Raw genomic sequence first — 26,775 nt, forward strand, 5'->3', positions numbered from 1 at the left:
ATTGAAGCATCCTTCATAGTGGTAAGTGGTCGGGGGCACTGGGAACATTGAATATCGTCACTATGTCGATTATATTTTTTTGATTACTGTTGGAGGAAAATGAGATGCCTCATGTTGTGGCAGTATATTTCGCCTTTATGTCATGTCTACATTCATGTTCCGGATCATTTTTGTAGTTTACTGCTCTCAAGTGGTCACAGTAGGATCTGAAGCACTGATAATAATCTGAACCATTGATTTGTTCTGATGATCAAATTATTGTGATGCTCTTTTAAAAAAAAAAAAATTACAATGCTCATAAAATACTACGGCATGGTCTAAACTGCAAATTGCCAAATCTTTCTTAAGCTTCAGTGCTTTCTTTGGGACTTGAACCTGAGAATTGAATCACATGTTCTAAAATTCTTCCCTCTAAAAATAGTTGACTGCTATAAAAGGTTTCTGGAACAGGAGGAGACTCTGTCTGCTACTCTGGACACAGAAACACTGAGGTTCCAGGAAACCAGGCTGCAAACCCAGGATACAGAGGCTCAGTGAATGTGGTGTTGAAGGTGTGGATGTGGATCAGTGTTTCAGAGGAGACTGTGTAGAAGGACAGAGTGCCAGCAGGCCAGTCCAGATATACTGCTACTCTACCAGAGGAGGAGGAGGGGGAGACAGCTGATTGTTCATTATTGTGCCAACCGGAATAACCACCATCTGAGCAGATCAGAGCCCAGGACTGATCGTTCATTCCAAACTCACAATCAGCACCATCCCCTCTCCTCCTGATTCCTCTGTAACTCACTGATACATAAACGTTTCCTTCCCACTCCACCTCCCAGTAACAGCAACCAGTCAGACCATTACTACACAGCAGCTGATGCCACTGGTCAAATCTGTCTGGATGATCAGGATACGACTGAATCTCCTCCACATGAGTCACCTTCCTGTTGTTGTCAGACAGTTGTAGTTTTCTGTGCACTGTGTTTGTGTCGATTGTGAGTTCACAGGAATCTGATGGAGAGAACAAGACACAGTAACAGTTGCAGTTACTCATCTGTCACCTGGTTGAGTGTGAGCTGCTGTGTTGTCATGAACCTCATGAAAAACACACTTACACTTCTTCAGACCTGGTCTCAACCACTGGACTCCACCAGGCTCCACCCTGAAAGGACGAGGGGGGTCAGGTCAGCACAAACCAGTGTAAATATGTTATTGTTCATATAAGACTCAAATCCACCATGAAGTCAAAGGACAGAGAAAATGTTTGCAGCTCTTTCTGTCAGTCCTCTCCGTACCTGAGAGAGTGTCCATTCTTGGTGTTCTCCAAGGCTCCGTCCTTGGCCCCTTAGTGTTTTCTGTTTACATGCTTCCACTGGGACATTTGATCCATAAACACAATATTCTTTATCACTGTTAGCAGCAGACCTCTCCATACCTGAGTGTGTCCAGTCTCCAGTGTGGATCCTTCTGTCCAGCAGACAGGAGCTTCAGTCCGGACTCTCCTAGATGATTGTAGCTCAGGTCCAGCTCTCTCAGATGGGAGGGGTTGGAGCTCAGAGCCGAGGCCAGAGAAGCAGAGCCTTCATCTGTGACCAGACAGCCTGACAGCCTGGGAAACACAAAACAACACAAAATTGGGTTAATGAAATCAACTGAATAAGGATGAGTTGGGAGAATGCCACCCTTTTTAATATTTGAACTCCGCCCAGATATGAAAATCAACTAGTCAACATGGTGCCTGGTCAGAAGACCACCAATGATTTTACAATTTATCCTGAGGGAAACATGAATTTCGAAATCTCTTGTCTACTCATCAGGCTGATGAATCCTGACCTGAGAGTCTCCAGTTTACAGTGTGGACTCCTGAGTCCATCAGAGACCAGCTTCACTCCTGAGTCCAGCAGATCGTTGTTACTCAGGTCCAGCTCTCTCAGAGTGGAGGACTGGGAGCTGAGAACTGAGATCAGTGCTTCACAGCTTCTCTCTGACAGGTTACAGCCGCTCAGCCTGCAGAGGAAATAACAGAAAAAAGACAAATCTGGACTTAGTTCTTTTTCTCTCGGGTTGAGTCCATCTCAGGGTCTTTTTGTAACGAGGAATGAGTGCAACTGTCTACACACTTACAGGACTTTCTTGGAGAGTCTGACCACTGGCAGCAGCCTCAGAAGAGCCTCCTCGGAAGCAGAGTATTTCTTCAATTCAAACACATCCAGGTCTTGTTCTGATGACAGTAAGATGAAGACCAGAGCTGACAACTGAGCAGGAGACAGTTTCTCTTTGGAGCGTTTCCCTGATCTCAGGAACTGTTGGATCTCGTCCACTAGAGAACGATCCTTCAGTTCATTCAGACAGTGGAACATGTTGATGCTTCTCTCTGGAGACAGATTCTCACTGAACTTGGTTTTGATGTGCTGGACTGTTTCCTGACTGGTCTGAAAGTAACTTTCTGTCTGGTTCAGCAGGCCATGTAGGAGAGCCTGATTGGTCTGGAGTGAAAGGCCCAGGAGGAAGCGCAGGAACAGGTCCAGGTGTCCATTTGGACTGTGTAAGGCCTTGTCCACAGCACTCTGGTAGAAGAGGTTCTCTACAGATTGGTCTCTTCTGGTTTCAGACGTCTGGGAGGTTGTTTGTTCCTCTGACAGTAGATTGACTCCAGAATTAATGAAGGTAAGATGGACATGAAGAGCAGCCAGAAACTCCTGAACGCTCAGATGGACGAAGCAGAACACCTGGTCCTGATACAGTCCTCTCTCCTCTTTAAAGATCTGTGTGAACACTCCTGAGTACACTGAGGCTGCTCTGAGATCGATGCCACACTCTGTCAGGTCGGATTCATAGAAGATCACGTTGCCTTTCTGCAGCTGCTCAAAAGCCAGTTTTCCCAAAGACTCAACCATCTTCCTGTTCTTTGGACTCCATTGTGGATCTGTCCCAGCTCCTCCCTCATACTTGATGTTCTTCACTTTGGTCTGAACCACCAGGAAGTGGATGTACATCTCAGTCAGGGTCTTGGGCAGCTGTCCTCTCTCCCTGATTTCCAACAGATCCTCCAGAACTGTAGCAGTGATCCAGCAGAAGACCGGGATGTGGCACATGATGTGGAGGCTTCGTGAGGTCTTGATGTGGGAGATGATGGTACTGGCCTGATCCTTATCTGTGAACCTCTTCCTGAAGTACTGCTCCTTCTGTGGGTCGGTGAACCCTCTGACCTCTGTCACCATGTCGACACAGTCAGGAGGAATCTGACTGGCCGCCGCAGGTCGTGTGGTTATCCAGAGGCGAGCGGAGGGAAGCAGTTTCCCCCTGATGAGGTTTGTCAGCAGCACATCCACTGAGGTGGACTCTGTAGCATCAGTCAGGATCCGAGTGTTGTGGAAGTCCAGAGGAAGGCGACACTCATCCAGACCGTCAAAGATGAAGACAACCTGGAAGTCTTCAAACCTGCTGATTCCTTTGGTCTCAGTGAAGAAGTGATGAACCAGTTCCACCAAGCTGAACTTTTTCTCTTTCAGCACATTCAGCTCTCTGAAAGTGAAGGGAAATGTGAACTGGATGTCCTGGTTGGCTTTGTCTTCAGCCCAGTCCAGAGTGAACTTCTGTGTTAAGAAGGTTTTCCCAATGCCAGCCACTCCCTTTGTCATCACTGTTCTGATTGGTCCATGTCTTCCAGGTGAGGATTTAAAGATGTCTTCATGTCTGATGGTGATTTCTGGTCTGTCTGGCTTCCTGGATGCTGGATCAATCTGTCTGACCTCATGTTCCTCATTGACCTCTGCAGCCCCTCCCTCTGTGATGTAGAGCTCTGTGTAGATCTGGTTCAGAAGGGTTGGGCTTCCTGCTTTAGCGACCCCCTCAAACACACACTGGAACTTCTTCTGCAGGTTGGACTTGAGTTGACGTCGACACATGGCAGGAGATTCTGAAAGAACAGGCAAAGAAACATTTCCTTGAAGAATGAAGATACAGATTTATTCCCCACAGAGAAACATCTCCATCACTTTGGAAATGTCACATATGGCCTTTATCCATCATGTTCAACCTTTCTAGAAATCCTCTTACTGCTCTGCAGACAGTCGGCCAGCTCCTCCTGCTTCATTCCCCTCAGGAAGTTCAGTGTGATCTTCAGAAATGCTTCTCTGCTGCTCCTCCTCTGCTCTTCATCCTGACCCTTCAACACCTCCTCATCCTCCCTCTGACTCTCTGGGGAACCTGAAGTCAGAACCTTCTGCATCTTCTTCAGCTCGTTCTTCACAAAAGTGACAATGTGGTTCTCCAGCAGCTGGAACAGAGAACTGTATGAATACCAACTAAAACCATGGCCCCCAAACATCAGGTCCATGTTGGACCCTGGTCTAAGAAGTGCAGCGTGGAGATGACTGTGAACAGAACAGATGTCAAAGCAGCAGTTGTACATGTACAGACCATAAATACGGAGTCCGGCTGTGTCAGACGCTGTTGGGCAGACTGAGCACCGGGAACCTCTGAGCTCTCCTGGTCCATCCTGTGGAGGAATCATGAAGAATGAGCTCACATGACGTCTGTCTGTCCACACAGAGACCAACACAAGGTAAAGGTCCAGGAAGTGAGATTTGGATGTGAACAGTGGATCAGATGAGTCCCTGTAGTGGTAAAGCTTTACTAGTCCTGCTGATCCCACTGAGAACCAGCAGCTCAGTCTGCAGCTGTTTGTAGCTTTCAGCTCAGTTTGGTTCAGTCCCAACAGCTCCAACATAGATCTCTCCCTCCCTCACTGAACACTGCTGCAGAGTCCTGGAGCAAGGCACCTACAGCCAGTGTCTGCTTGTGTCAGACTGGTTGTACTGGGCAGCTCCCAGTATGAAAGATCAGAACAAACTTCTCTCTCTGCTGCTTTTTCACTCTGCACATGATTTCTGTCCTGATGACATTTACGACAGAAACACTTTGGATCTCAGACGTGGTCGGACAACATGTCACACAAACTCCATCTTTTCTAGAAAAACTCGAATCTGACTGAAAGTTACAGCTTACATCTGATCAGCTGCTGGACTTCCTCCTTTGAAGTTAATGACATAGTTTTTCGACCGGTCACTTTTGAAGGACACACAGCTGGGTTCAGGAGAGTCTGGTCTCTGCTGCTGGATCCTGAAACAAAGACAGAGCTGATAAATGTGCATGTTGGATAAAAACTGATGAAAATATGTTCAATCTTTTCATTAACACACAAACTGACATTTTGTCTGTCTGAAACAACCTTTGGTCCATTTTAAATCGTTTCCTTCCATCAGCAGATTGTCTGAATTGCAGAGGACGGTCCATGGATCTATCACTCATCATAGACACAGAATCAGGTCCAGGAGATCCTGGTCTGTGCTGCTGCTCTGGTCTTGAACACAACACACACAGAGCAGTGAGTGTGAATAATGATGGAGCAGTGATGTTTGGTGCTGAGCTCTGACATGGAGAAGAGTCCTGGACTCTCCCAGATCCTCATCTCACCTCTGAGCTTCGGTCTGGCTCTCATGGTCCCCACACAGACTGGGTTTAGAGGGACGGACTCCCTCCCGTCTGTCCTCACACTGATCCATGCTGCTGAATCCACATCAGCTCACACAGACTTTGTCCCTTCACCTGGAGAGGAGACACAAATCATTCAGATGCTGCTTTGCATCATTTCTCCTGTAAAACCATCAGCTGCTGCTTCTCTGTTTGCTGTCAGTGTCAGTTGATGCAGTCAGACAGTGTGAGGCAGAGGAAGCTGCCATCAGCTGCTGCACTTCTACTGTCAGGACACTAGATGGACCCATGAAGCTGTTGAGGCCTCGACTCGGCAGGAACCACATTGACAGGTTTTCAAAGTCAAAGCTCTTTGCCTCTGAGTTTCAATGCTCTATAGAAATATCGCTGCCCATTGATTAGACACTCGAACATGTAAAAGCAAAGGAGGCCCAGCCAGTCTCTGGGTCCACCCTGAGTCCACATCTGGCCTGTTCTCCAACGGCCCTCCGGCCGAGCTCAGGCCGCTTTTAGAGGCTCAGACAGCGGGAGAGCAGCGGCTCTTCTCCGCCTTCTCCCCATGTTGGTGGAGGCAGTAGGAGCTGCTTCAGTCTCCAGTCCTAACAGAGTCTGAACGGAGACCGTGTACCGGGTCTCTGGTTCAGCGCTGCCAACACGACAAAAGAGCAAAATAAACTGTGAAAATGTTCTGACTTTACCTTTAGCTGGAGAAACAAGCTGCACCACGACTGCATCACAAAGTGAAACTAACTGGGGTCCAGGATGGGAGGAGTCTGCTGATGACCACATTTCTCGTATTCGGTATTTCGCTGCTGTGGACGTGAATTAACCACCGAGTCTGACATGTTTTGTTTCTTTCAGAAATTGAATTAGTGTCTTCTGTGTCTGTCTCCCTGTAGGTGTTCGCTAAACAACCAGACCAGTTCATGGTCTGCGTCCATCTAAGGTTCTCCATCTGAGTCCAGGGAGCAGGATTTTACTGGAAATCTGAGTAAATCCAGCTGCTGCAGGTGTGTCCTGTGCAGCTGTAACTATGGCAACCTTACACAACAAAGATGGTTAATCAATTTGAAAGATGCAGGGCCCGAATGAGACTAAAATGTCATTAACTAAAACTAAGTCAATCATCAGTATTGATGAGTGATGGAGACAGCTGACGATCAGTCATAGTTTGAATAATATTCCAAGTTATTGACAGTGAACTGATCAGTGTTTACTGCCCTCAGGTGGTCACAGTGAGGAACTGCAGCATGAATATTGCAATACAGGAATATTGATCTGAACCTTTGATTATCACATTAGTGAGATGCTCTATTAAAAAATGGAGGTGGCTTTGTGAAACAGATTATCAGGTGCACCGAACCTGGCTGCCAAAAGCTGTCAGTCTTTTCTTTGGCTCTTTATTGGAGCTGCTCAGTTAAAAATGTTGATGAATACATGTTGACAAGACGTGGTTTAATTTCTCTGACCACATTAAAAGACATTTACAGACATCGTCATCACTGTGGACGTTGGTCTCAGGTGCCTGCAGCTCAGTGATTCCTCTCTGATGTCACAGTTTGTCACATCTGCAGCAAACTGACAGCCGGCTGTTGGTGAGTCTGTCGCTCTTGTTTTGTGAGGTGTGTTGTTTTGGCAGTGGATACAGTTAGACAGACACTGCTGGATCAGTGTAGTCTTCATGGTTTCATCCATTTACTGCAGTTTCTCCCTATGTTTCTCCTCCAGCTCCACCTGCAGCTTCTTCTCAGTCATGTTCTGGACTAGAAGCAGCTATAAACGGTCTGTCATGTGAAAATGGTCAGCAAACACTGCTTTGGTTGTTTTCTATATATCTTCACTGTGAGAATGAGCAATGCAGACTTCTGCCCTCTGCTGGTGTGGAGAGATGTTTCCTCTCACCAGGTGCAGGATGTACATGTTGGTTAGCTGTCGGCTGCAGTCTGTGTGGTGCGTACAGTGACACTTTTGGGTCCAGATGAAGGTGATGTTCAGAGACACGGCAGTGGGCTTTTGTTGCTGCTGGTTCTCTGCTTTCGGCTTATCGACGTTTAGATATAATTTCTCTTTGAGTTCAGTATGAGCTTCAAGTGTGTCCAGGTGTTTGACTGGTAGAGGGAGAAACATGTTTATCCAAAAACAAACTGAACTTTCTGTTCAGCAGTGAGAAGGTTTCTGTGACACGAAGAGACTGTCTGCTACTCTGGACACAGAGACACTGAGGTTCCAGGAAACCAGGCTGAAAACCCAGCATAAAGAGGCTCAGTGAATGTGGTGTTGAAGGTGTAGATGTGGATCAGTGTGTCAGAGGAGACTCTGTAGAAGGACAGAGTGCCAGCAGGACAGTCCAGGTACACTGCTACTTTACCAAAGGACAAGCAGGGGGCGACAGCTGTTTGTTCATTATTGTGCAAGACAAAGTAACCACCATCTGAGCACCTCAGACTCCAGGACTGATCATTCAGTCCAAACTCACAGTCGTCACTGTTTCCTTTCCTTCTGATCCCTTTGTAACTCACTGATATATAAACATTTCCTTCCCACTCCACCTCCCAGTAACAGCGACCAGTCAGACCATTACTACACAGCAACTGAGGCCAGTTGTCAAATCTGTCTGGATGATCAGGATACGACTGATCCTCCTCCACATGAGTCAACTTCCTGTTGTCAGACAGTTGTAGTTTTCTGTGCACTGTGTTTGTGTCGATTGTGAGTTCACAAGAATCTGATGGAGAGAACAAGACACAGTAACAGCTGCAGTTACTCATCTGTCACCTGGTTGAGTGTGAGCTGCTGTGTTGTCATGAACCGGATTAAAAACACACTTACACTTCTTCAGACCTGGTCTCAACCATTGGACTCCACCAGGCTCCACCCTAAAAGGATGAGGGGGATCAGGTCAGCACAAACCAGTGTTTCCTACATGTGTTATTGTTCATATAAGACTCAAATCCACCATGAAGCCAAAGGACAGAGAAAATGTTTGCAGCTTATTGTGTCAGACCTCCCCATACCTGACAGTGTCCAGTCTTGGTGTTCCCCAAGGCTCCATCCTTGGCCCCTTATTGTTTTCTGTTTACATGGTTCCATAGGGACATTTGATCCTTAAACACAATATTCTTTATCACTGTTAGCAGCAGACCTCTCCATACCTGAGAGTATCCAGTCTCCAGTGTGGATCCTTCTGTCCAGCAGACAGGAGCTTCAGTTCAGATTCTCCTGGATGGTTGTAGCTCAGGTCCAGGTCTCTCAGATGGGAGGGGTTGGAGCTCAGAGCCGACGCCAGAGAAGCACAGCCTTCCTCTGTGACCAGACAGCCTGACAGCCTGCGAAACACAAAACAACATGCTACCCTTTTATTTTTTAACTCTGCCCACGAAAATCATTAGTTAACATGGTGCCTAGTCAGTAGACCACCACTGGTTTTATAGTTTATCTTGAGGGAAACATGAATTTCGAAATCTCTTGTCTACTCATCAGGCTGACCTGAGAGTCTCCAGTTTACAGTGTGGACTTTTGAGTCCATCAGAGACCAGCTTCACTCCTGAGTCCTGCAGGTCGTTGTTACTCAGGTCCAGCTCTCTCAGAGTGGAGGACTGGGAGCTGAGAACTGAGACCAGAGCTTCACAGCTTCTCTCTGACAGGTTACAGCCGCTCAGCCTGCAGAGGAAATAACAGAAAAAAGGCAAATCTGGACTTAATTCTTTTTCTCTCGGGTTGAGTCCATCTCAGGGTCTTTTGTATAACAACTAATGACTCCAACTGTCTACACACTTACAGGACTTTCTTGGAGAGACTGACCACTGGCAACAGCCTCAGAAGAGCCTCCTCTGAAGCAGAGTATTTCTTCAGGTCAAACACGTCCAGATCTTGTTCTGATGACAGTAAGATGAAGACCAGAGCTGACAACTGAGCAGGAGACAGTTTTTCTTGGGAGCGTTTCCCTGATCTCAGGAACTGTTGGATGTCCTCCACTAGAGAACGATCCTTCAGTTCATTCAGACAGTGGAACATGTTGATGCTTCTCTCTGGAGACAGGTTCTCACTGAACTTGGTCTTGATGTACTGGACTGTTTCCTGACTGGTCTGAGAGCCACTTTCTGTCTGTGTCAGCAGACCTTGTAGGAGAGTCTGATTGGTCTGGAGTGAAAGGCCCAGGAGGAAGCGCAGGAACAGGTCCAGGTGTCCATTTGGACTGTGTAAGGCCTTGTCCACAGCACTCTGGTAGAAAAGTTTCTCTGCAGATTGGTCTCTTCTGGTCTCAGATGTCTGGGAGGTTGTTTGTTCCTCTGACAGCAGATTGACTCCAGAGTTGATGAAGGTCAGATGGACATGAAGAGCAGCCAGAAACTCCTGAACGCTCAGATGGACAAAGCAGAACACCTGCTCCTGGTACAGTCCTCTCTCCTCTTTAAAGATCTGTGTGAACACTCCTGAGTACACTGAGGCTGCTCTGAGATCGATGCCACACTCTGTCAGGTCGGATTCATAGAAGATCACGTTGCCTTTCTGCAGCTGCTCAAAAGCCAGTTTTCCCAGAGACTCAACCATCTTCCTGTTCTTTGGACTCCATTGTGGATCTGTCCCAGCTCCTCCCTCATACTTGATGTTCTTCACTTTGGTCTGAACCACCAGGAAGTGGATGTACATCTCCGTCAGGGTCTTGGGCAACTGTTCGCTCTCTCTGGTTTCCAACAGATCCTCCAGAACTGTAGCAGTGATCCAGCAGAAGACTGGGATGTGGCACATGATGTGGAGGCTTCGTGAGGCCTTGATGTGGGAGATGATGGTACTGGCCTGATCCTTATCTGCGAACCTCTTCCTGAAGTACTGCTCCTTCTGTGGGTCGGTGAACCCTCTGACCTCTGTCACCATGTCGACACACTCAGGAGGGATCTGATTGGCCGCCGCCGGTCGTGTGGTTATCCAGAGGCGAGCGGAGGGAAGCAGTTTCCCCCTGATGAGGTTTGTCAGCAGCACATCCACTGAGGTGGAATCTGTAGCATCAGTCAGGACCTGAGTGTTGTGGAAGTCCAGAGGAAGGCGACACTCATCCAGACCGTCAAAGATGAAGACAACCTGGAAGTCTTCAAACCTGCTGATTCCTTTGGTCTCAGTGAAGAAGTGATGAACCAGTTCCACCAAGCTGAACTTTTTCTCTTTCAGCACATTCAGCTCTCTGAAAGTGAAGGGAAATGTGAACTGGATGTCCTGGTTGGCTTTGTCTTCAGCCCAGTCCAGAGTGAACTTCTGTGTTAAGAAGGTTTTCCCAATGCCAGCCACTCCCTTTGTCATCACTGTTCTGATTGGTCCATGTCTTCCAGGTGATGCTTTAAAGATGTCTTCTTGTCTGATGGTGATTTCTGGTCTGTCTGGTTTCCTGGATGCTGGATCAATCTGTCTGACCTCATGTTCCTCATTGACCTCTGCAGCCCCTCCCTCTGTGATGTAGAGCTCTGTGTAGATCTGGTTCAGAAGGGTTGGGCTTCCTGCTTTAGCGACCCCCTCAAACACACGCTGGAACTTCTTCTGCAGGTTGGACTTGAGTTGATGTCGACACATGGCAGGAGATTCTGAAAGAACAGGCAAAGAAACATTTCCTTAAAGAATGAAGATACAGATTTATTCCCCACAGAGAAACATCTCCATCACTTTGGAAATGTCACATATGGCCTTTATCCATCATGTTCAGCCTTTCTAGAAATCCTCTTACTGCTCTGCAGACAGTCGGCCAGCTCCTCCTGCTTCATTCCCCTCAGGAAGTTCAGTGTGATCTTCAGAAATGCTTCTCTGCTGCTCCTCCTCTGCTCTTCATCCTGACCGTCCAACACCTCCTCATCCTCCCTCTGACTCTCTGGGGAACCTGAAGTCAGAACCTTCTGCATCTTCTTCAGCTCGTTCTTCACAAAAGTGACAATGTGGTTCTCCAGCAGCTGGAACAGAGAAGTGTATGAATACCAACTAAAACCATGGCCCCCAAACATCAGGTCCATGTTGGACCCTGGTCTAAGAAGTGCAGCGTGTAGATGACTGTGAACAGAACAGATGTCAAAGCAGCAGTTGTACATGTACAGACCATAAATACGGAGTCCAGCTGTGTCGGACGCTGCTGGGCAGACTGAGCACCGGGAACCTCTGAGCTCTCCTGGTCCACCCTGTGGAGGAATCATGAAGAATGAGCTCACATGACGTCTGTCTGTCCACACAGAGACCAACACAAGGTAAAGGTCCAGGAAGTGAGATTTGGATGTGAACAGTGGATCAGATGAGTCCCTGTAGTGGTAAAGCTTCACTAGTCCTGCTGATCCCACTGAGAACCAGCAGCTCAGTCTGCAGTTGTTTGTAGCTTTCAGCTCAGTTTGGTTCAGTCCCAACAGCTCCAACATAGATCTCTCCCTCCCTCACTGAACACTGCTGCAGAGTCCTGGAGCAAGGCACCTACAGCCAGTGTCTGCTTGTGTCAGACTGGTTGTACTGGGCAGCTCCCAGTATGAAAGATCAGAACAAACGGAGCTGGAACTTCTCTCTCAGCTGCTTTTTCATTCTGCACATGATTTCTGTCCTGATGACATTTACGACAGAAACACTTTGGATCTCAGACGTGGTCGGACAACATGTCACACAAACTCCATCTTTTCTAGAAAAACTCGACTCTGACTGAAAGTTACAGCTTACATCTGATCAGCTGCTGGACTTCCTGCTTTGAAGTCAATTAAACCACCCATTGACCAGTCGCTTTTTAAGGACACACAGCTGGGTTCAGGAGAGTCTGGTCTCTGCTGCTGGATCCTGAAACAAAGACAGAGCTGATAAATGTGCATGTTGGATAAAAACTGATGAAAATATGTTCAATCTTTTCATTAACACACAAACTGACATTTTGTCTGTCTGAAACAACCTTTGGTCCATTTTAAATCGTTTCCTTCCATCAGCAGATTGTCTGAGTTGCAGAGGAGGCTCCATGGATCCATCACTCATCATGGATACACAGCTGGGTCCAGGTCCATGAGATCCTGGTCTGTGCTGCTGCTCTGGGCTTGAACACAACACACACAGAGCAGTGAGTGTGAATAATGATGGAGCAGTGATGTTTGGTGCTGAGCTCTGACATGGAGAAGAGTCCTGGACTCTCCCAGATCCTCATCTCACCTCTGAGCTTCGGTCTGGCTCTCATGGTCCCCACACAGACTGGGTTTAGAGGGACGGACCCCCTCCCGTCTGTCCTCACACTGATCCATGCTGCTGAATCCACATCAGCTCACACAGACTTTGTCCCTTCACCTGGAGAGGAGACACAAATCATTCAGATGCTGCTTCTGGATCAAACAAGTCCAGGCTGAACAAACGTGGAACATAACCTTGGACAAAGTGCCTGTGGCTGCCCTCACTGCTGTATGTCAATATGAGGAGATGCTGTTCTCCAGAGACTCCTCCACAGCCTCATTACACAGCAGGACAACAGAAACAGGAACTGGCTTCGATTCATTTGGGGTTGTATGTTTTATTTTGAAAGGCTCCACAGGAAACACCAGTATACTGATGTATCTGACTTTACTCTGGTGGAGACGAAGGTTTTCTACCCGTAAACTGGGGCGCTGTCACAGATTCTGGGCCCATGAAAGAATCTAATTCGGACCCACCTACATAAGGTTGTAGATCTGTTTCCTGGACTCCTGTGAGTCCTGGGCCCTTGGAAATGTCCAGACTCCCCACCCCTCCCCCTTTGTGGCGCCTGTGGCCAAAAATAAAGACACTGACGGATATAAACATCAGCTGTTCATCAGATTGTTTGATTCACTAAATCAATAATCAATAATCCAACAACATGGAGACAAAGACTGTCCAACAAAAGACAAAGTGATGTTAGTAAAGACAAAGTGAAGGTAAACTCACAGTTTGTTCAGTCCAACACTCCTCACTCGACACCTGCAGGGAACAGTCTGACACAGGTGAGCTGGTTTACGGAATTAGAGCTCTACCTGGAATGGAAACAGGTACAGGGGGGTTGGACTGGTTTTGTCAGACTCACCTTTGTCATTGTCTGAACAAAGCAGACTGGCTCTTGCAGTTTCTCCAGCCCAGGGAACAAGATTTTAATGGAAATGTGATTAAATCCAGCAGGGACAGATCACAGGTGTGTCACCACAGCTGTATCCATGGGAACTGTACACAACAAAGACGGTGACACCTGGAGCTTCAAGATGTTTTTATAAATATGAAAGATGCAGGAGCAGAATGAGACTAAAATGTGTGAGGAGCTCTCTGCAGCTCAAACTGTCTCTGTGTAGAACAGGACTGCTCTGAGATTCTGACAGTTTGAGAACCTGAAGCAAAAACATCAGATTATTGTGATCACAGCTGGAAAATGTTTTATTTTTAAAGGTCTGGGAAAAATCTTTTGTCCAATGAAAACAATATATTTTATTTTTAAGAAACATATAGAACATTTTGGAACAGTAAACATGTCAAGTTAAATAACTAAAACAAACAAATTATTATAATTGTATTATAATAAATTAAAATAAATGCAGTCACTTAAGTGATGACCTGAACCTGCAGCTCAACAAGGTTTTTTCCGGACAACAAAGAGTTTTTTAAACGTGATTTTGAACAATGACGGAACTTAAAGTATAAATGAGATTCCAGCTACATTTCTTAACTGTACGTAACGTCAGTAACGTAACGTCAGTAACGTAACGTCCGTCTGCTCTTTCCCGCTTTTCAGGGAGGCAACTAGTTGCTGTTAGCTAACCAGCTAGTTAGTTAGCCATGTTTTCCGCCTCGGGACCAGGACCAACTATGACTCAAACAGCTGGACCTCAGCGCAGAGTGACGGTGGTGGTCTCAGAACATCATGTTGGACGTGTCGCCTCCTCTAGCGGCCAAAAGCTGCGCGCACCGCGGGAACGTTATAACGGAACATTTGGGTTCCACCTTGAACAGGTAACCGGCCCAGGCCAGAAGCTTCCGGCAACGTTTTGTTTTGTTTGATTTGTTTTCAGAAACGTGACAAATGAATGTGGGGCACAGGCGCCATTTTACTCACCTGGACTTCACAGGCTGATGCTTCTGTTTGAAGCCTCTTGTGATTTAAAGAACCTCCAACTAGAACCTCCAAGAACCTTGATAACAAACCAGTTTCTCCAGATCAAATAAAACTAGTCCTGTCAAAAACCAGGTCCCTTTAATGAAGAAGAGATCCACTTTCTTAGCTTTTCCCCTGAGCTGCTTCACTTCTATTTTCATCACATAGTAATTTCACTGATGCAGCTTCGGGTCTTCAGCAGTGTGTGTACACATGCCTTCCTCTGATCTCAGTGAAAAGTGACTGGTAGTCAGAGTACAGATCACATGTTCAAACTTCCCCATGAGGGTGAACACTGAGTCACTGTGTGAACGGTTGATGTGGGATTTCATCACTGGCTCAAGACGATTCAGACGGAAAACATAGAAACTCTTATTTTATCGTTTCAATCACAGCTCTTATTGTGAAATTGTCTTCCTGCTGTAGCCCTTCCTTCCTCCACCTGGACCAGAAACAGGGCGGGGAGGAACCAGCAGTCGGCTCACCTATAAGTTCACTCTATTTTCACTGCGTCTTTAGAAACTTCAGTGACTGTTTGCTGTTGTACGATGTTTGTAGTTGTTTACCTGGTTGACGTGCTGAAGGTGTGTCCCTTACATGTCAGAGTCCATCTGTCGCCATATTCAAAACTGACCAATGAGAGCAGAGTATACTCATCTGCTTCTTCACTGAAGATGGTAAACATCTCCCTTCACAAGAAAAGCATTCTTCCTGTTTAATAAGAAATGTCAGAAACACTAAAAACAGAAACACTAAAAGTGGAACAGGAAACAGGTGGAAACAGGAACATGAGAGAGAAGAAATTTTAAAAAATTCCATGTTTCTACAACACCCTCTGAATCACATAGTCCACCTCCGCTTTATATTTATTTTATTAGTGTAGAAGTCTCCAACTTTTCCTTTTCCTTTCATGGTGAGAACAGGATGTTACAGCCACAGCTGCTCGTCATGAATGTTTCTGACCAAGGCAAATCCATCCTGAGGCTTTTCAGGACCATGGGAAAAGTCAGGGATGATCCTTATTTGTGTCTTGTACAGTCCAATTAATTTAGTTTTCAGCAGAATATTTTTATCCAGTTTCTTCCCAGGTTACAGAAAAATATCTGTTCAACATCTGTTTGTTCAGACAGTGTCCAGAAAACAGAATGGGCCACAGGAGGAAACTGTTCCATACCAGTCGCACAGTACAGAGACCTATACGGGGGAAGCAGAGTCTTTGGACATATGTAATCTGTGTCTAACAGATGTAACCATACAGACAAGGTGGGTCACTAATTCCAGTTTCCAGAAAGAACAGGGACACCTGGGTTTCTCATTTTCTTCCTGCATCTTTCATATTTAAAAAAACATTCTGAAGCTCCAGGTGTCACCATCTTTACACCTTTGTTGTGTACGGTTCCTATGGACACAGCTGTGGTGACACACCTGTGCTCTGTCCCTGCTGGATTTAATCACATTTCAATTTGCATTGTTTAGAGCGAAAGGTGAAAGGTGACAAATCCAGTCCAACCACTTGTACCTGTTTCCATTCCAGGTAGAGCTCTAATTCCATAAACCAGCTCACCTGAGTCAGACTGTTCCCTGCAGGTGTCGAGTGAGGAGTGTTGGACTGAACAAACTGTGAGTTTACCTTCACTTTGTCTTTACTAACATCACTTTGTCTTTTGTTGGACAGTCTTTGTCTCCATGTTGTTGGATTATTGATTATTGATTTAGTGAATCAACATTTCCAAGGGCCCAGGACTCACAGGAGTCCAGGAAACAGATCTACAACTTTATGTAGGTGGGTCTGAATTAGGTTCTTTCATGGGCCCAGAATCTGTGACAGCGCCCCAGTTTACGGGTAGAAAACCATCATCTCCACCAGAGTAAAGTCAGATACATCAGTATACTGGTGTTTCCTGTGGAGCCTTTCAAAATAAAACGTACAGCCCTAAATGAATCAGAGCTGCTTCCTGTTTCTGTTGTACTGCTGTGTAATGAGGCTGTGGAGGAGTCTCTGGAGAACAGCATCTCCTCATATTGACATACAGCAGTGATGGCAGCCACAGGCACTTTGTCTAAGGTTATGTTCCACGTTTGTTCAGCCTGGACTTGTTTGATCCAGAAGCAGCATCTGAATGATTTGTGTCTCCTGTCCAGGTGAAGGGACAAACTGTGTGTGAGCTGATGTGGATTCAGCAGCATGGATCAGTGTGAGGACAGACGGGAGGGAGTCCGTCCCTCTAAACCCAGTCTGTGTGGGGACCATGAGAGCCAGACCGAAGCTCAGAGGTGAGATGAGGATCCGGGAGAGTCCAGGACTCTTCTCCAGGTCAGAGCTCAGCACCAAACATCACTGCTCCATCATTATTCACACTCACTGCTCTGTGTGTGTTGTGTTCAAGACCAGAGCAGCAGCACAGACCAGGATCTCCTGGACCTGATTCTGTGTCTATGATGAGTGATAGATCCATGGACCGTCCTCTGCAATTCAGACAATCTGCTGATGGAAGGAAACGATTTAAAATGGACCAAAGGTTGTTTCAGACAGACAAAATGTCAGTTTGTGTGTTAATGAAAAGATTGAACATATTTTCATCAGTTTTTATCCAACATGCACATTTATCAGCTCTGTCTTTGTTTCAGGATCCAGCAGCAGAGACCAAACTCTCCTGAACCCAGCTGTGTGTCCTTCAGGAGCAACCAGTCGAAAAACTATGTCATTGACGTCAAAGGAGGAAGTCCAGCAGCTGATCAGATGTAAGCTGTAACTTTCAGTCAGAGTCGAGTTTTTCTAGAAAAGATGGAGTTTGTGTGACATGTTGTCCGACCACGTCTGAGATCCAAAGTGTTTCTGTCGTAAATGTCATCAGGACAGAAATCATGTGCAGAATGAAAAAGCAGCTGAGAGAGAACTTCCAGCTCCATTTGTTCTGATCTTTCATACTGGGAGCTGCCCAGTACAACCAGTCTGACACAAGCAGACACTGGCTGTAGGTGCCTTGCTCCAGGACTCTGCAGGGGTGTTCAGTGAGGGAGGGAGAGATCTATGTTGGAGCTGTTGGGACTGAACCAAACTGAGCTGAAAGCTACAAACAGCTGCAGACTGAGCTGCTGGTTCTCAGTGGGATCAGCAGGACTAGTAAAGCTTTACCACTACAGGGACTCATCTGATCCACTGTTCACATCCAAATCTCACTTCCTGGACCTTTACCTTGTGTTGGTCTCTGTGTGGACAGACAGACGTCATGTGAGCTCATTGTTCATGATTCCTCCGCAGGGTGGACCAGGAGAGCTCAGAGGTTCCCGGTGCTCAGTCTGCCCAGCAGCGTCCGACACAGCCGGACTCCGTATTTATGGTCTGTACATGTACAACTGCTGCTTTGACATCTGTTCTGTTCACAGTCATCTCCACGCTGCACTTCTTAGACCAGGGTCCAACATGGACCTGATGTTTGGGGGCCATGGTTTTAGTTGGTATTCATACAGTTCTCTGTTCCAGCTGCTGGAGAACCACATTGTCACTTTTGTGAAGAACGAGCTGAAGAAGATGCAGAAGGTTCTGACTTCAGGTTCCCCAGAGAGTCAGAGGGAGGATGAGGAGGTGTTGGAGGGTCAGGATGAAGAGCAGAGGAGGAGCAGCAGAGAAGCATTTCTGGAGATCACACTGAACTTCCTGAGGGGAATGAAGCAGGAGGAGCTGGCCGACTGTCTGCAGAGCAGTAAGAGGATTTCTAGAAAGGCTGAACATGATGGATAAAGGCCATATGTGACATTTCCAAAGTGATGGAGATGTTTCTCTGTGGGGAATAAATCTGTATCTTCATTCTTTAAGGAAATGTTTCTTTGCCTGTTCTTTCAGAATCTCCTGCCACGTGTCGACGTCAACTCAAGTCCAACCTGCAGAAGAAGTTCCAGTGTGTGTTTGAGGGGGTCGCTAAAGCAGGAAGCCCAGTCCTTCTGAACCAGATCTACACAGAGCTCTACATCACAGAGGGAGGGGCTGCAGAGGTCAATGAGGAACATGAGGTCAGACAGATTGATCCAGCATCCAGGAAGCCAGACAGACCAGAAATAACCATCAGACAAGAAGACATCTTTAAAGCCTCACCTGGAAGACATGGACCAATCAGAACAGTGATGACAAAGGGAGTGGCTGGCATTGGGAAAACCTTCTTAACACAGAAGTTCACTCTGGACTGGGCTGAAGACAAAGCCAACCAGGACATCCAGTTCACATTTCCCTTCACTTTCAGAGAGCTGAATGTGCTGAAAGAGAAAAAGTTCAGCTTGGTGGAACTGGTTCATCACTTCTTCACTGAGACCAAAGGAATCAGCAGGTTTGAAGACTTCCAGGTTGTCTTCATCTTTGACGGTCTGGATGAGTGTCGCCTTCCTCTGGACTTCCACAACACTCAGGTCCTGACTGATGCTACAGAGTCCACCTCAGTGGATGTGCTGCTGACAAACCTCATCAGGGGGAAACTGCTTCCCTCCGCTCGTCTCTGGATAACCACACGACCTGCGGCAGCCAATCAGATTCCTCCTGACTGTGTCGACATGGTGACAGAGGTCAGAGGGTTCACCGACCCACAAAAGGAGCAGTACTTCAGGAAGAGGTTCTCAGATAAGGATCAAGCCAGTACCATCATCTCCCACATCAAGACCTCACGAAGCCTCCACATCATGTGCCACATCCCGGTCTTCTGCTGGATCACTGCTACAGTTCTGGAGGATCTGTTGGAAACCAGAGAGAGCGAACAGCTGCCCAAGACCCTGACGGAGATGTACATCCACTTCCTGGTGGTTCAGACCAAAGTGAAGAACATCAAGTATGAGGGAGGAGCTGGGACAGATCCACAATGGAGTCCAGAGAACAGGAAGATGGTTGAGTCTCTGGGAAAACTGGCTTTTGAGCAGCTGCAGAAAGGCAACGTGATCTTCTATGAATCCGACCTGACAGAGTGTGGCATCGATCTCAGAGCAGCCTCAGTGTACTCAGGAGTGTTCACACAGATCTTTAAAGAGGAGAGAGGACTGTATCAGGACCGGGTGTTCTGCTTCGTCCATCTGAGCGTTCAGGAGTTTCTGGCTGCTTTTCATGTCCATCTGACCTTCATCCACTCTGGAGTCAATCTGCTGTCAGTTGAACGAACAACCTCCCAGACGTCTGAAACCAGAAGAGACCAATCTGCAGAGAAACTCTTCTACCAGAGTGCTGTGGACAAGGCCTTACACAGTCCAAATGGACACCTGGACCTGTTCCTGCGCTTCCTCCTGGGCCTTTCACTCCAGACCAATCAGACTCTCCTACAAGGTCTGCTGACCCAGACAGGAAGTGGCTCTCAGACCAGTCAGGAAACAGTCCAGTACATCAAAACCAAGTTCAGTGAGAACCTGTCTCCAGAGAGAAGCATCAACCTGTTCCACTGTCTGAATGAACTGAAGGATGGTTCTCTAGTGGAGGAGATCCAACAGTTCCTGAGATCAGGGAAACGGTCCGAAGAAAAACTGTCTCCTGCTCAGTTGTCAGCTCTGGTCTTCATCTTACTGTCATCAGAACAAGACCTGGATGTGTTTGACCTGAAGAAATACTCTGCTTCAGAGGAGGCTCTTCTGAGGCTGTTGCCAGTGGTCAGTCTCTCCAAGAAAGTCCTGTATGTGTGTAGACAGTTGGATTCATTCATTGTTACAAAAAGACCCTGAGATGGACTCAACCCGAGAGAATAAGGACTAAGTCCAGATTTGCCTTTTCTCTGTTATTTCCTCTGCAGGCTGAGCGGCTGTAACCTGTCAGAGAGAAGCTGTGAAGCTCTGGCCTCAGTTCTCAGCTCCCAGTCCTCCACTCTGAGAGAGCTGGACCTGAGTAACAACGACCTGCAGGACTCAGGAGTGAAGCTGGTCTCTGATGGACTCAAGAGTCCACACTGTAAACTGCAGACTCTCAGGTCAGGATTCATCAACCTGTTTGACTGATGCCCAATTAAAATCTGATTGACATCAGTGGGTAAACAGCTGTAATCTGTGTGAGACTGTGTCTGCTGATACAATTTGTCTCAAAACCTTTAACTAAACTTTAGCAGAACTTTCTAAATTCTGAGAATTTTCCATCATTTTATGTTTGTTGCTGAATTATCAAATATCACAGATGATTTTGAACTTATATTATCAAGTTGGCACCAAAACAACAAAGAAGAACAGACAGTATTCAGAGTGGGTTCCTCAACCAGAGTACTGAGTCACTGCTGACAGTTTCATCTTGTATGTGACTGGACACAGCAACATCATCCAAGGATCTTCCATGTGTGTTGTTTTGTGTTTCCCAGGCTGTCAGGCTGTCTGGTCACAGAGGAAGGCTGTGCTTCTCTGGCCTCGGCTCTGAGCTCCAACCCCTCCCATCTGAGAGAGTTGGACCTGAGCTACAATCATCTAGGAGAGTCCGCTGGACTGAAGGATCCACACTGGAGACTGGACACTCTCAGGTATGGAGAGGTCTGCTGCTAACAGTGATAAATATTGTGTTTATGGATCAAATGTCCCAGTGGAAGCATGTAAACAGAAAACACTAAGGGGCCAAGGACGGAGCCTTGGGGAACACCAAGACTGGGCATTCTCAGGTGTGGAGAGGTCTGACAGGAAAAGCTGCAAACATTTTCTCTGTCCTTTGGCTTCATGGTGGATTTGGGTCTTATATGAACAATAACACATGTAGTAAACACTGGTTTATGCTGATCTGACCCCCCTCATCCTTTCAGGTTGGAGCCTGGTGGAGTCCAATGGTTGAGACCAGGTCTGAAGAAGTGTAAGTGTGTTTTTAATGAGGTTCATGACAACACAGCAGCTCACACTCAACCAGGTGACAGATGAGTAACTGCAACTGTTACTGTGTCTTGTTCTCTCCATCAGATTCCTGTGAACTCACAATCGACACAAACACAGTGAATGGAAGAAACTACAACTGTCTGACAACAACAGGAAGGCAACTTGGGTGGAGGAGGATCAGCCGTATCCTGATCATCCAGACAGATTTGACTATTGGTCTCAGCTGCTGTGTAGTAATGGTCTGACTGGTCGCTGTTACTGGGAGGTGGAGTGGGAACGAAATGTTTATATATCAGTGAGTTACAGAGGAATCAAAAGGAAAGGAGCCAGTGACGACTGTAATTTTGGAAAGAGTGATCAGTCCTGGTGTCTGAGATGCTCAGATGGTGGTTACTCTGTCCTGGACAATAATGAACTAACAACTGTCTCCTCCTCCTCCTCTTCTGGTAGAGTAGCAGTGTACCTGGACTGGCCTGCTGGCTCTCTGTCCTTCTACATAGTCTCCTCTGACACACTGATCCACATCTACACCTTCAACACCACATTCACTGAGCCTCTGTATCCTGGGTTTGGACTCTGGCCTTATTCCTCCATGTCTCTGTGTCCAGAGTAGCAGAGAGTCTCCTCCTGTCACAGAAACTTTCTGACTGTTGAACAGAAAGTCCAGTCTGTCAAAGTTCACTCAGACATTTTCAGATTCATCAAATTATCAACTGTAATAACTAATAGAATAATTCTGAATAAATAAATAAACTCCTTTATATTTCCAGTCCTATAAATGTGTCTGCTACATTAATTGCAGGATAAACATTGTTCACTTTTACCTGTTTGAAATATTTTTTATCTTGTGTTTCTGCTGTTGACACCAAAGTCATTGGAGGGACAAACAAAAACCAATGTGGGATTTGAAACAGCGTCTTTAACATAAACATCAGTTTAGTTCTGGATCTTTTCACTTTATCCCCTTTTTAAAATTATACACGTTGCTTCGGTTGGTTGTGGTCTCTCTACTTCACCTGCTGGTGCTTTAGCTCAATCTACAGTAGAAATAAATGTAGTTGAAATATCTGTAGTAAAATTACATATGTAGTTGCTGCTGGTTATCCAGAGTTGGGTCCTTATTCCTGACATCCCGTCCTAAGTAACATTTTCCAGGTGCTAGAGGGGGACCCTGAGGTGCTCCTACCAACACCGTTCATGGTGTAATTGACTCAGACTAATAGAATGTGAGAGAGATTCTGTGTCAATGAGCCGTTTTGTTCAGCAGCAAATCCACAAGTGAAGACACCGAGAAAAAGCAAAGCAGCTCAGAGAGAAGAAAGTTAGTGAAGCTCAGAGTTTGGTGGAAGGCTGCAGCATGAAGGGAGTTTATCTGGAAGGGTTCTGTCCTGAGGAGAATCTCAGAAATGAGGATTATCTTCTCTGTGTCCAAAGGTTAAATCCTGCTGCAGCTTTGCGAACCATGGACATACAGGTTTACGTAGAGCACCTTAAGGCAACACACGACCAGATGACGCTGCACGTTGCCGCGTAATGACATCACCAATGACAGGACAGGTGAGCGCGTTCGGGCCAATCGGCGGCGGCACCTGCGACCGCAACCAGGTGCCGGAGCATGGGTTCAGCGGCTGCTGTTGATGTGTGTCCGGTGTGTTGGAGTCTTGTTCGGAGCAGCGTGCACGGTAAGTGAAGCGTCCTTAACTTTTTCCTGCGTGTTCGGGTTCGTTCGGGCCCTAATGAGCTGCAGGAAACTCTGCGTCGTCTTCTGTTCCTCAGTGAGGCGGGGTTGATGGCGCTGACGGCAGCGGGGGCTCCGTTGACGGCAGAGACCACCTGAGGGTTTCTGCAGGGAGGCTGGTGGTGGCGGGCGGAGGAGGATGGAGAGCTGGTGGAGGTGCTGCTCCGAGGCAAAGCGCCCTGGGGCGTCACCCTGAGAGGAGGAAGTGAGCACAGGGAGCCTCTCATCATCACAAAGGTGACGGATGTTTCTGACATGTCTGAAGGACTAAAAATACTCACCAGCAGTGGGAGACTGCAGACTGAACCACTGCAGCTTCTCCACCTGCTGGCCTCAGGTTACAGGTGGTGCAGGTTTTCATTCTCAATGCGGGCTTCAGGTTTCCACCACCACGGCTGAAAGATCCACTTTAACGCAGGTGTGAGAAGAAATGGAAATTGTTAGTTCCTAATGTTTCAGCTGACACATCTGGACACCTCTGGCTGTTGTTGGCGTGCTCAGTCAGATATTTGGTCATTAGAGGAAAGTCTTTTTGAACAGCGTGGTCACAGTGTTTGTGTGCTCTGCTGGGCGACTTCTCATTTTGCAGAGACCTGTGACGGGAGACCGGTCCATCTCTAATGCATGAGCAGCAGTCAGAGAAAGGTCAGCAGCCCCGGTGACCCCTGGCTCTGCACTGTCCCTGTGTCGTGTGCAGGTGGAGCAGGGCGGCGGCGGTGCGGCTCCGGGCCGGGGATGAGATGCTGAGCGTGAACCGTGTCCCCCTGAGCGGCTCCCGTCAGGAGGCCTGCCTGGTGAAGAGCTCGCACCGGAGCCTGACCCTGGTGGTCCGACAGTATGGCGAGGTCATTTCACTTTTTGCACCATCACACACACCCGCTGCTTCTTGTGCTGATGGAGAACCAGGTGTGTGTGTTCACACTGGCAGATGATTGTAGACGTTTTCTTTAAAAATGTACTTTATTAATTAAATGTGTTATTTATTGTTATCAATTCTCCTGGTTATTGATCGAAGGCTTTGTTTCTGAAATAATCTGTGTCCAGTCAGCAAATGTTCCCAAAGCAAATATCGTCGATCACTGGTCATTGAAATATTTGGAAGTTATATTTCTGATCAGTAACTGGAGTGGTTTTTAAACTTCTGTCTTGGCTTTTTGCAGACAGCTGTTTGTGCTGCTGTCCGTCCCGTCACTGTGAAAACTCCTCCGGTTAAAGTCTTAAAGCTTGAATCCGATTAGTGTTTGCAAAGCCACAGGCCTGGGCTCAGTCCACAGGAGGGGGGCAGTTCCACCTGCCTGCTTCAGCCAGGGAGGCCCTGACAGTGAGAGTTTACAGGGCGAGCAGTGGCTTCATTTCCACAGTGGAAACACTCTGACTGGCTGAGAGGTGGTGGAGTCGCCCTCAGAGCCGCTGCAGCCCTGCTCCCCCGCCAGCAGGACGAGTGGTTCGCTCCGGGTTGCCTAGGTGCAGGCTCTATCAGCAGAGCTCATTGTTGTATGGGGATTTGGCTCAGAGTGGGCGCTCCTGTCATTTCCTTTCTCTGGACATGTTTGGTTTGTAGAAGATTTGGACTCACAGGTACTTCCTCCCCTCTTTTCTTCTATCACTCTGCTCCTCTGATTCAATCAGCCCGTGGGATTAGATCAGGATGTGGAGACTGGGTCTGAGATAACATAAATGTTCAGGGGCAGGGACCTGGTTCCCAGTGGGTCGGCTGGCAAACCTCAGGATGTCGGGAGGATCCGTGTGCAGGTGGGAGAAGGAGATCCAGTTGAACTCCAGCTATGACTGATGTTTGAGTTTACAGGGCAGATGACGTGTAGTTCAGCCACAGCTGCAGATTTACTGCGTTGTTTTTTTTTGTCCCTGGTCTGATTCCAGGCTCTCAGGACTGGGGTCGCTGCTGTTGATAACAAACCTCAAACATTTTCCTTCTGCTTGTTCACGGCTGAACAGAAGAATCTGTGGCCCAGCTGTGACACAGGTTGATCATGTTCTTTGTAGAAAACGTGCACAGTTGTAACGTGACACAGCTGACTGGACTCAGTACTGGCCTCAGAGAGAGAGTCTGGGTACAGATGTTCCAGCTGTCCTCTCTGGTTTGATTTTCTGCCACTGGGGCAGGCAGGGACGCGGCGATAAGCCCAGCTGTGATGACGCCGGCACTTCTATTGTGCTGTTGTGTTCAGAGCTCAGCGGGCCCCAGGCTGGTGAATCAGCAGGACGTGTCGGCGCTCGGGGGCCCGACAGGAGCCGGGGAGGGATTGATGGCGTTGGACAGAGTGAAACCCGACGGCTGACGGTAACCCATCTGGGTCTCTGTGTGCAGGTTGGTTCTGAGGTTTGTCCGTGTAATGACAGTGAAGCCAGGACTCAAAAGTATGTTGGACCCGGGATGATTTTGGGTCAGAGCGGGATGTGAAAGGTGTGAAAGTCCTTCCCTGGAAGCTGCTTAGATTCTGCCTTTAGTTCAACTTCTGATGCTTTGAGATTGAAAAGGTCCAAATCTGTTAAACCTCAGGGCCAATTCAGATTTTTCTGGTTGCTCTGAGCAGGATCAGCCGACTCCTGAGTCAGGTTGAGTTTAATAATATCATAAATCCTGAAAACAGTTCGGACGGGCTGGACTGAAGTGGCTAGACTCTTGAGAGGGTCTCACTTTTTTAAAACTGATGAGATTTTTGTTTCATGAGGGTTTTGACTGGAAATACCCGAAACGTCAGAAACACGTCGGTGATCACAGTATTCATGGAAAAGTGTTTACTCTTATGTGTATGTCACATTTCACGCTTCACGCTGCTGCTTGTGACAAACTCTGAGCTGTTTCACTGATTACCCAGCAGCCCCGGCGGTTGTGCAGGCGCAGCCACTTGCAGCCCAAACACGAGATTAAAGCAAGGACGCAGAGCAGGACAATAACTCCTCCCCCAGGCCTGAAATCCCCCTTAGTAATCCCAGAGGAAATCTGTGTGTAGGAGGTGGAGGCAGCAGATTCCTCAGGCAGTGGGAGTTGAGGTCAGAGTTCACCACACACACACTAACAGGCAAACACACACACAGCTTCAGGTGGTTGGTCAGCTCCCTCGGTGTGTTGCTGTTCCAGTCCCGTGTCTAATGAAGACCTTTACCGTGTTGTGGCTGCTGTGAGTCATGGATCATGTTTTGTAACCGATCGTCTGTTGATTGATGTTAGGGGGGACTGATGAGTCCGTGTTCTATTGGGGTTTAGTCCTAATGTGGTTGTTCTGGATTTGTGCAGTTTTCTCCTGAAGTCACTGACACGGTGCAGTACGACTGCTGGTCGCACTACAAACGTAAGTCGAACACCAAGAGCTGTTTGTTCTTACTGAGCTGAGTGTTTAATTAGTAGAAGCCCAGAGAGACAGAGCTGTGTGATCTGAGCAGTGACCTCTGGTTACTGCAGCATAGACTGAGGCCTGGTTCTCCTCTGGTTGGTCCATGTGGACTGTGTCCTTCTGAGAGGGATGTCATGGCAGCAGGGACTCTGTCTGCGTTTGAAGAGAAATGAAAGTTGGTGTTTAAAGTTTAAAAAATGAGACTTCTTGTCCTGCTTCACAAAGAAGGAAACTGAGTTCTTCTTCTGTTGTTCTGTGGATGTTCCACCACCTCCTCTTCTGTTCTTCCTTCACCTGCTGCCAGACCTGAA

General features: G+C 47.3%; 2 protein-coding genes across 6 annotated transcripts; one reads left to right on the forward strand and one right to left on the reverse strand.

Moving 5' to 3' along the window:
- Positions 1–10: 10 nt before the first annotated feature.
- Positions 11–14,909, reverse strand: LOC113127073 (NLR family CARD domain-containing protein 3-like). 5 transcript variants are annotated; one of them, XM_026301291.2, is made up of 12 exons: positions 14,528–14,909; positions 13,375–13,460; positions 12,631–12,762; positions 12,359–12,517; positions 4,996–5,109; positions 4,408–4,486; positions 4,045–4,264; positions 2,110–3,904; positions 1,819–1,992; positions 1,421–1,594; positions 1,101–1,147; positions 11–996 (listed from the first exon to the last, which is right to left on the reverse strand). In XM_026301291.2, exons 3-12 carry the CDS (start codon positions 12,717–12,719, stop codon positions 467–469), a joined length of 3,381 nt encoding a protein of 1,126 aa, XP_026157076.1. In that variant the 5' UTR covers positions 12,720–12,762; positions 13,375–13,460; positions 14,528–14,909; the 3' UTR covers positions 11–466. The 5 variants fall into 5 exon arrangements, 4 of the variants coding, with proteins under 4 accessions (XP_026157076.1, XP_026157078.1, XP_026157075.1 ...); XM_026301292.1 differs by lacking the exons at positions 11–996; positions 1,101–1,147; positions 1,421–1,594; ... (3 more) ...; positions 4,408–4,486; positions 4,996–5,109 and adding exons at positions 6,922–8,206; positions 8,311–8,357; positions 8,634–8,807; ... (3 more) ...; positions 11,558–11,636; positions 12,157–12,270 and having other exon boundaries at positions 14,528–14,902; XR_003295375.1 differs by lacking the exons at positions 11–996; positions 1,101–1,147; positions 1,421–1,594; ... (3 more) ...; positions 4,408–4,486; positions 4,996–5,109 and adding exons at positions 8,112–8,206; positions 8,311–8,357; positions 8,634–8,829; ... (3 more) ...; positions 11,558–11,636; positions 12,157–12,270 and having other exon boundaries at positions 14,528–14,891.
- A 1,191-nt stretch (positions 14,910–16,100) lies between these two features.
- On the forward strand, positions 16,101–22,145 carry LOC113127078 (protein NLRC3-like). The gene is given in 12 exon segments (XM_026301304.1): positions 16,101–16,186; positions 16,709–16,840; positions 16,954–17,085; positions 17,195–17,308; positions 17,829–17,907; positions 18,051–18,270; positions 18,411–20,205; positions 20,323–20,496; positions 20,875–21,030; positions 21,304–21,350; positions 21,455–21,492; positions 21,495–22,145. Coding segments are annotated over 11 exon segments (3,333 nt in total). The 5' UTR covers positions 16,101–16,186; positions 16,709–16,751; the 3' UTR covers positions 21,984–22,145.
- Positions 22,146–26,775: the final 4,630 nt, after the last annotated feature.

The sequence above is a fragment of the Mastacembelus armatus genome, chromosome 2 (assembly GCF_900324485.2).
Source record: "Mastacembelus armatus chromosome 2, fMasArm1.2, whole genome shotgun sequence".
NCBI lineage: Eukaryota > Metazoa > Chordata > Actinopteri > Synbranchiformes > Mastacembelidae > Mastacembelus > Mastacembelus armatus.

Excerpts from the sequence above, each read along its gene's own strand:
- LOC113127073 (XM_026301290.2), bottom strand. The coding sequence starts at position 4,717 with ATGTTGGAGCTGTTGGGACTGAACCAAACTGAGCTGAAAGCTACAAAC. Across the intron at positions 1,595-1,818 it reads TGTAAACTGGAGACTCTCAG|GCTGTCAGGCTGTCTGGTCA; the intron begins GTCAGGATTCAT and ends TGTGTTTCCCAG. Across the intron at positions 1,148-1,420 it reads TGGAGACTGGACACACTCAG|GGTGGAGCCTGGTGGAGTCC; the intron begins GTATGGAGAGGT and ends TCGTCCTTTCAG.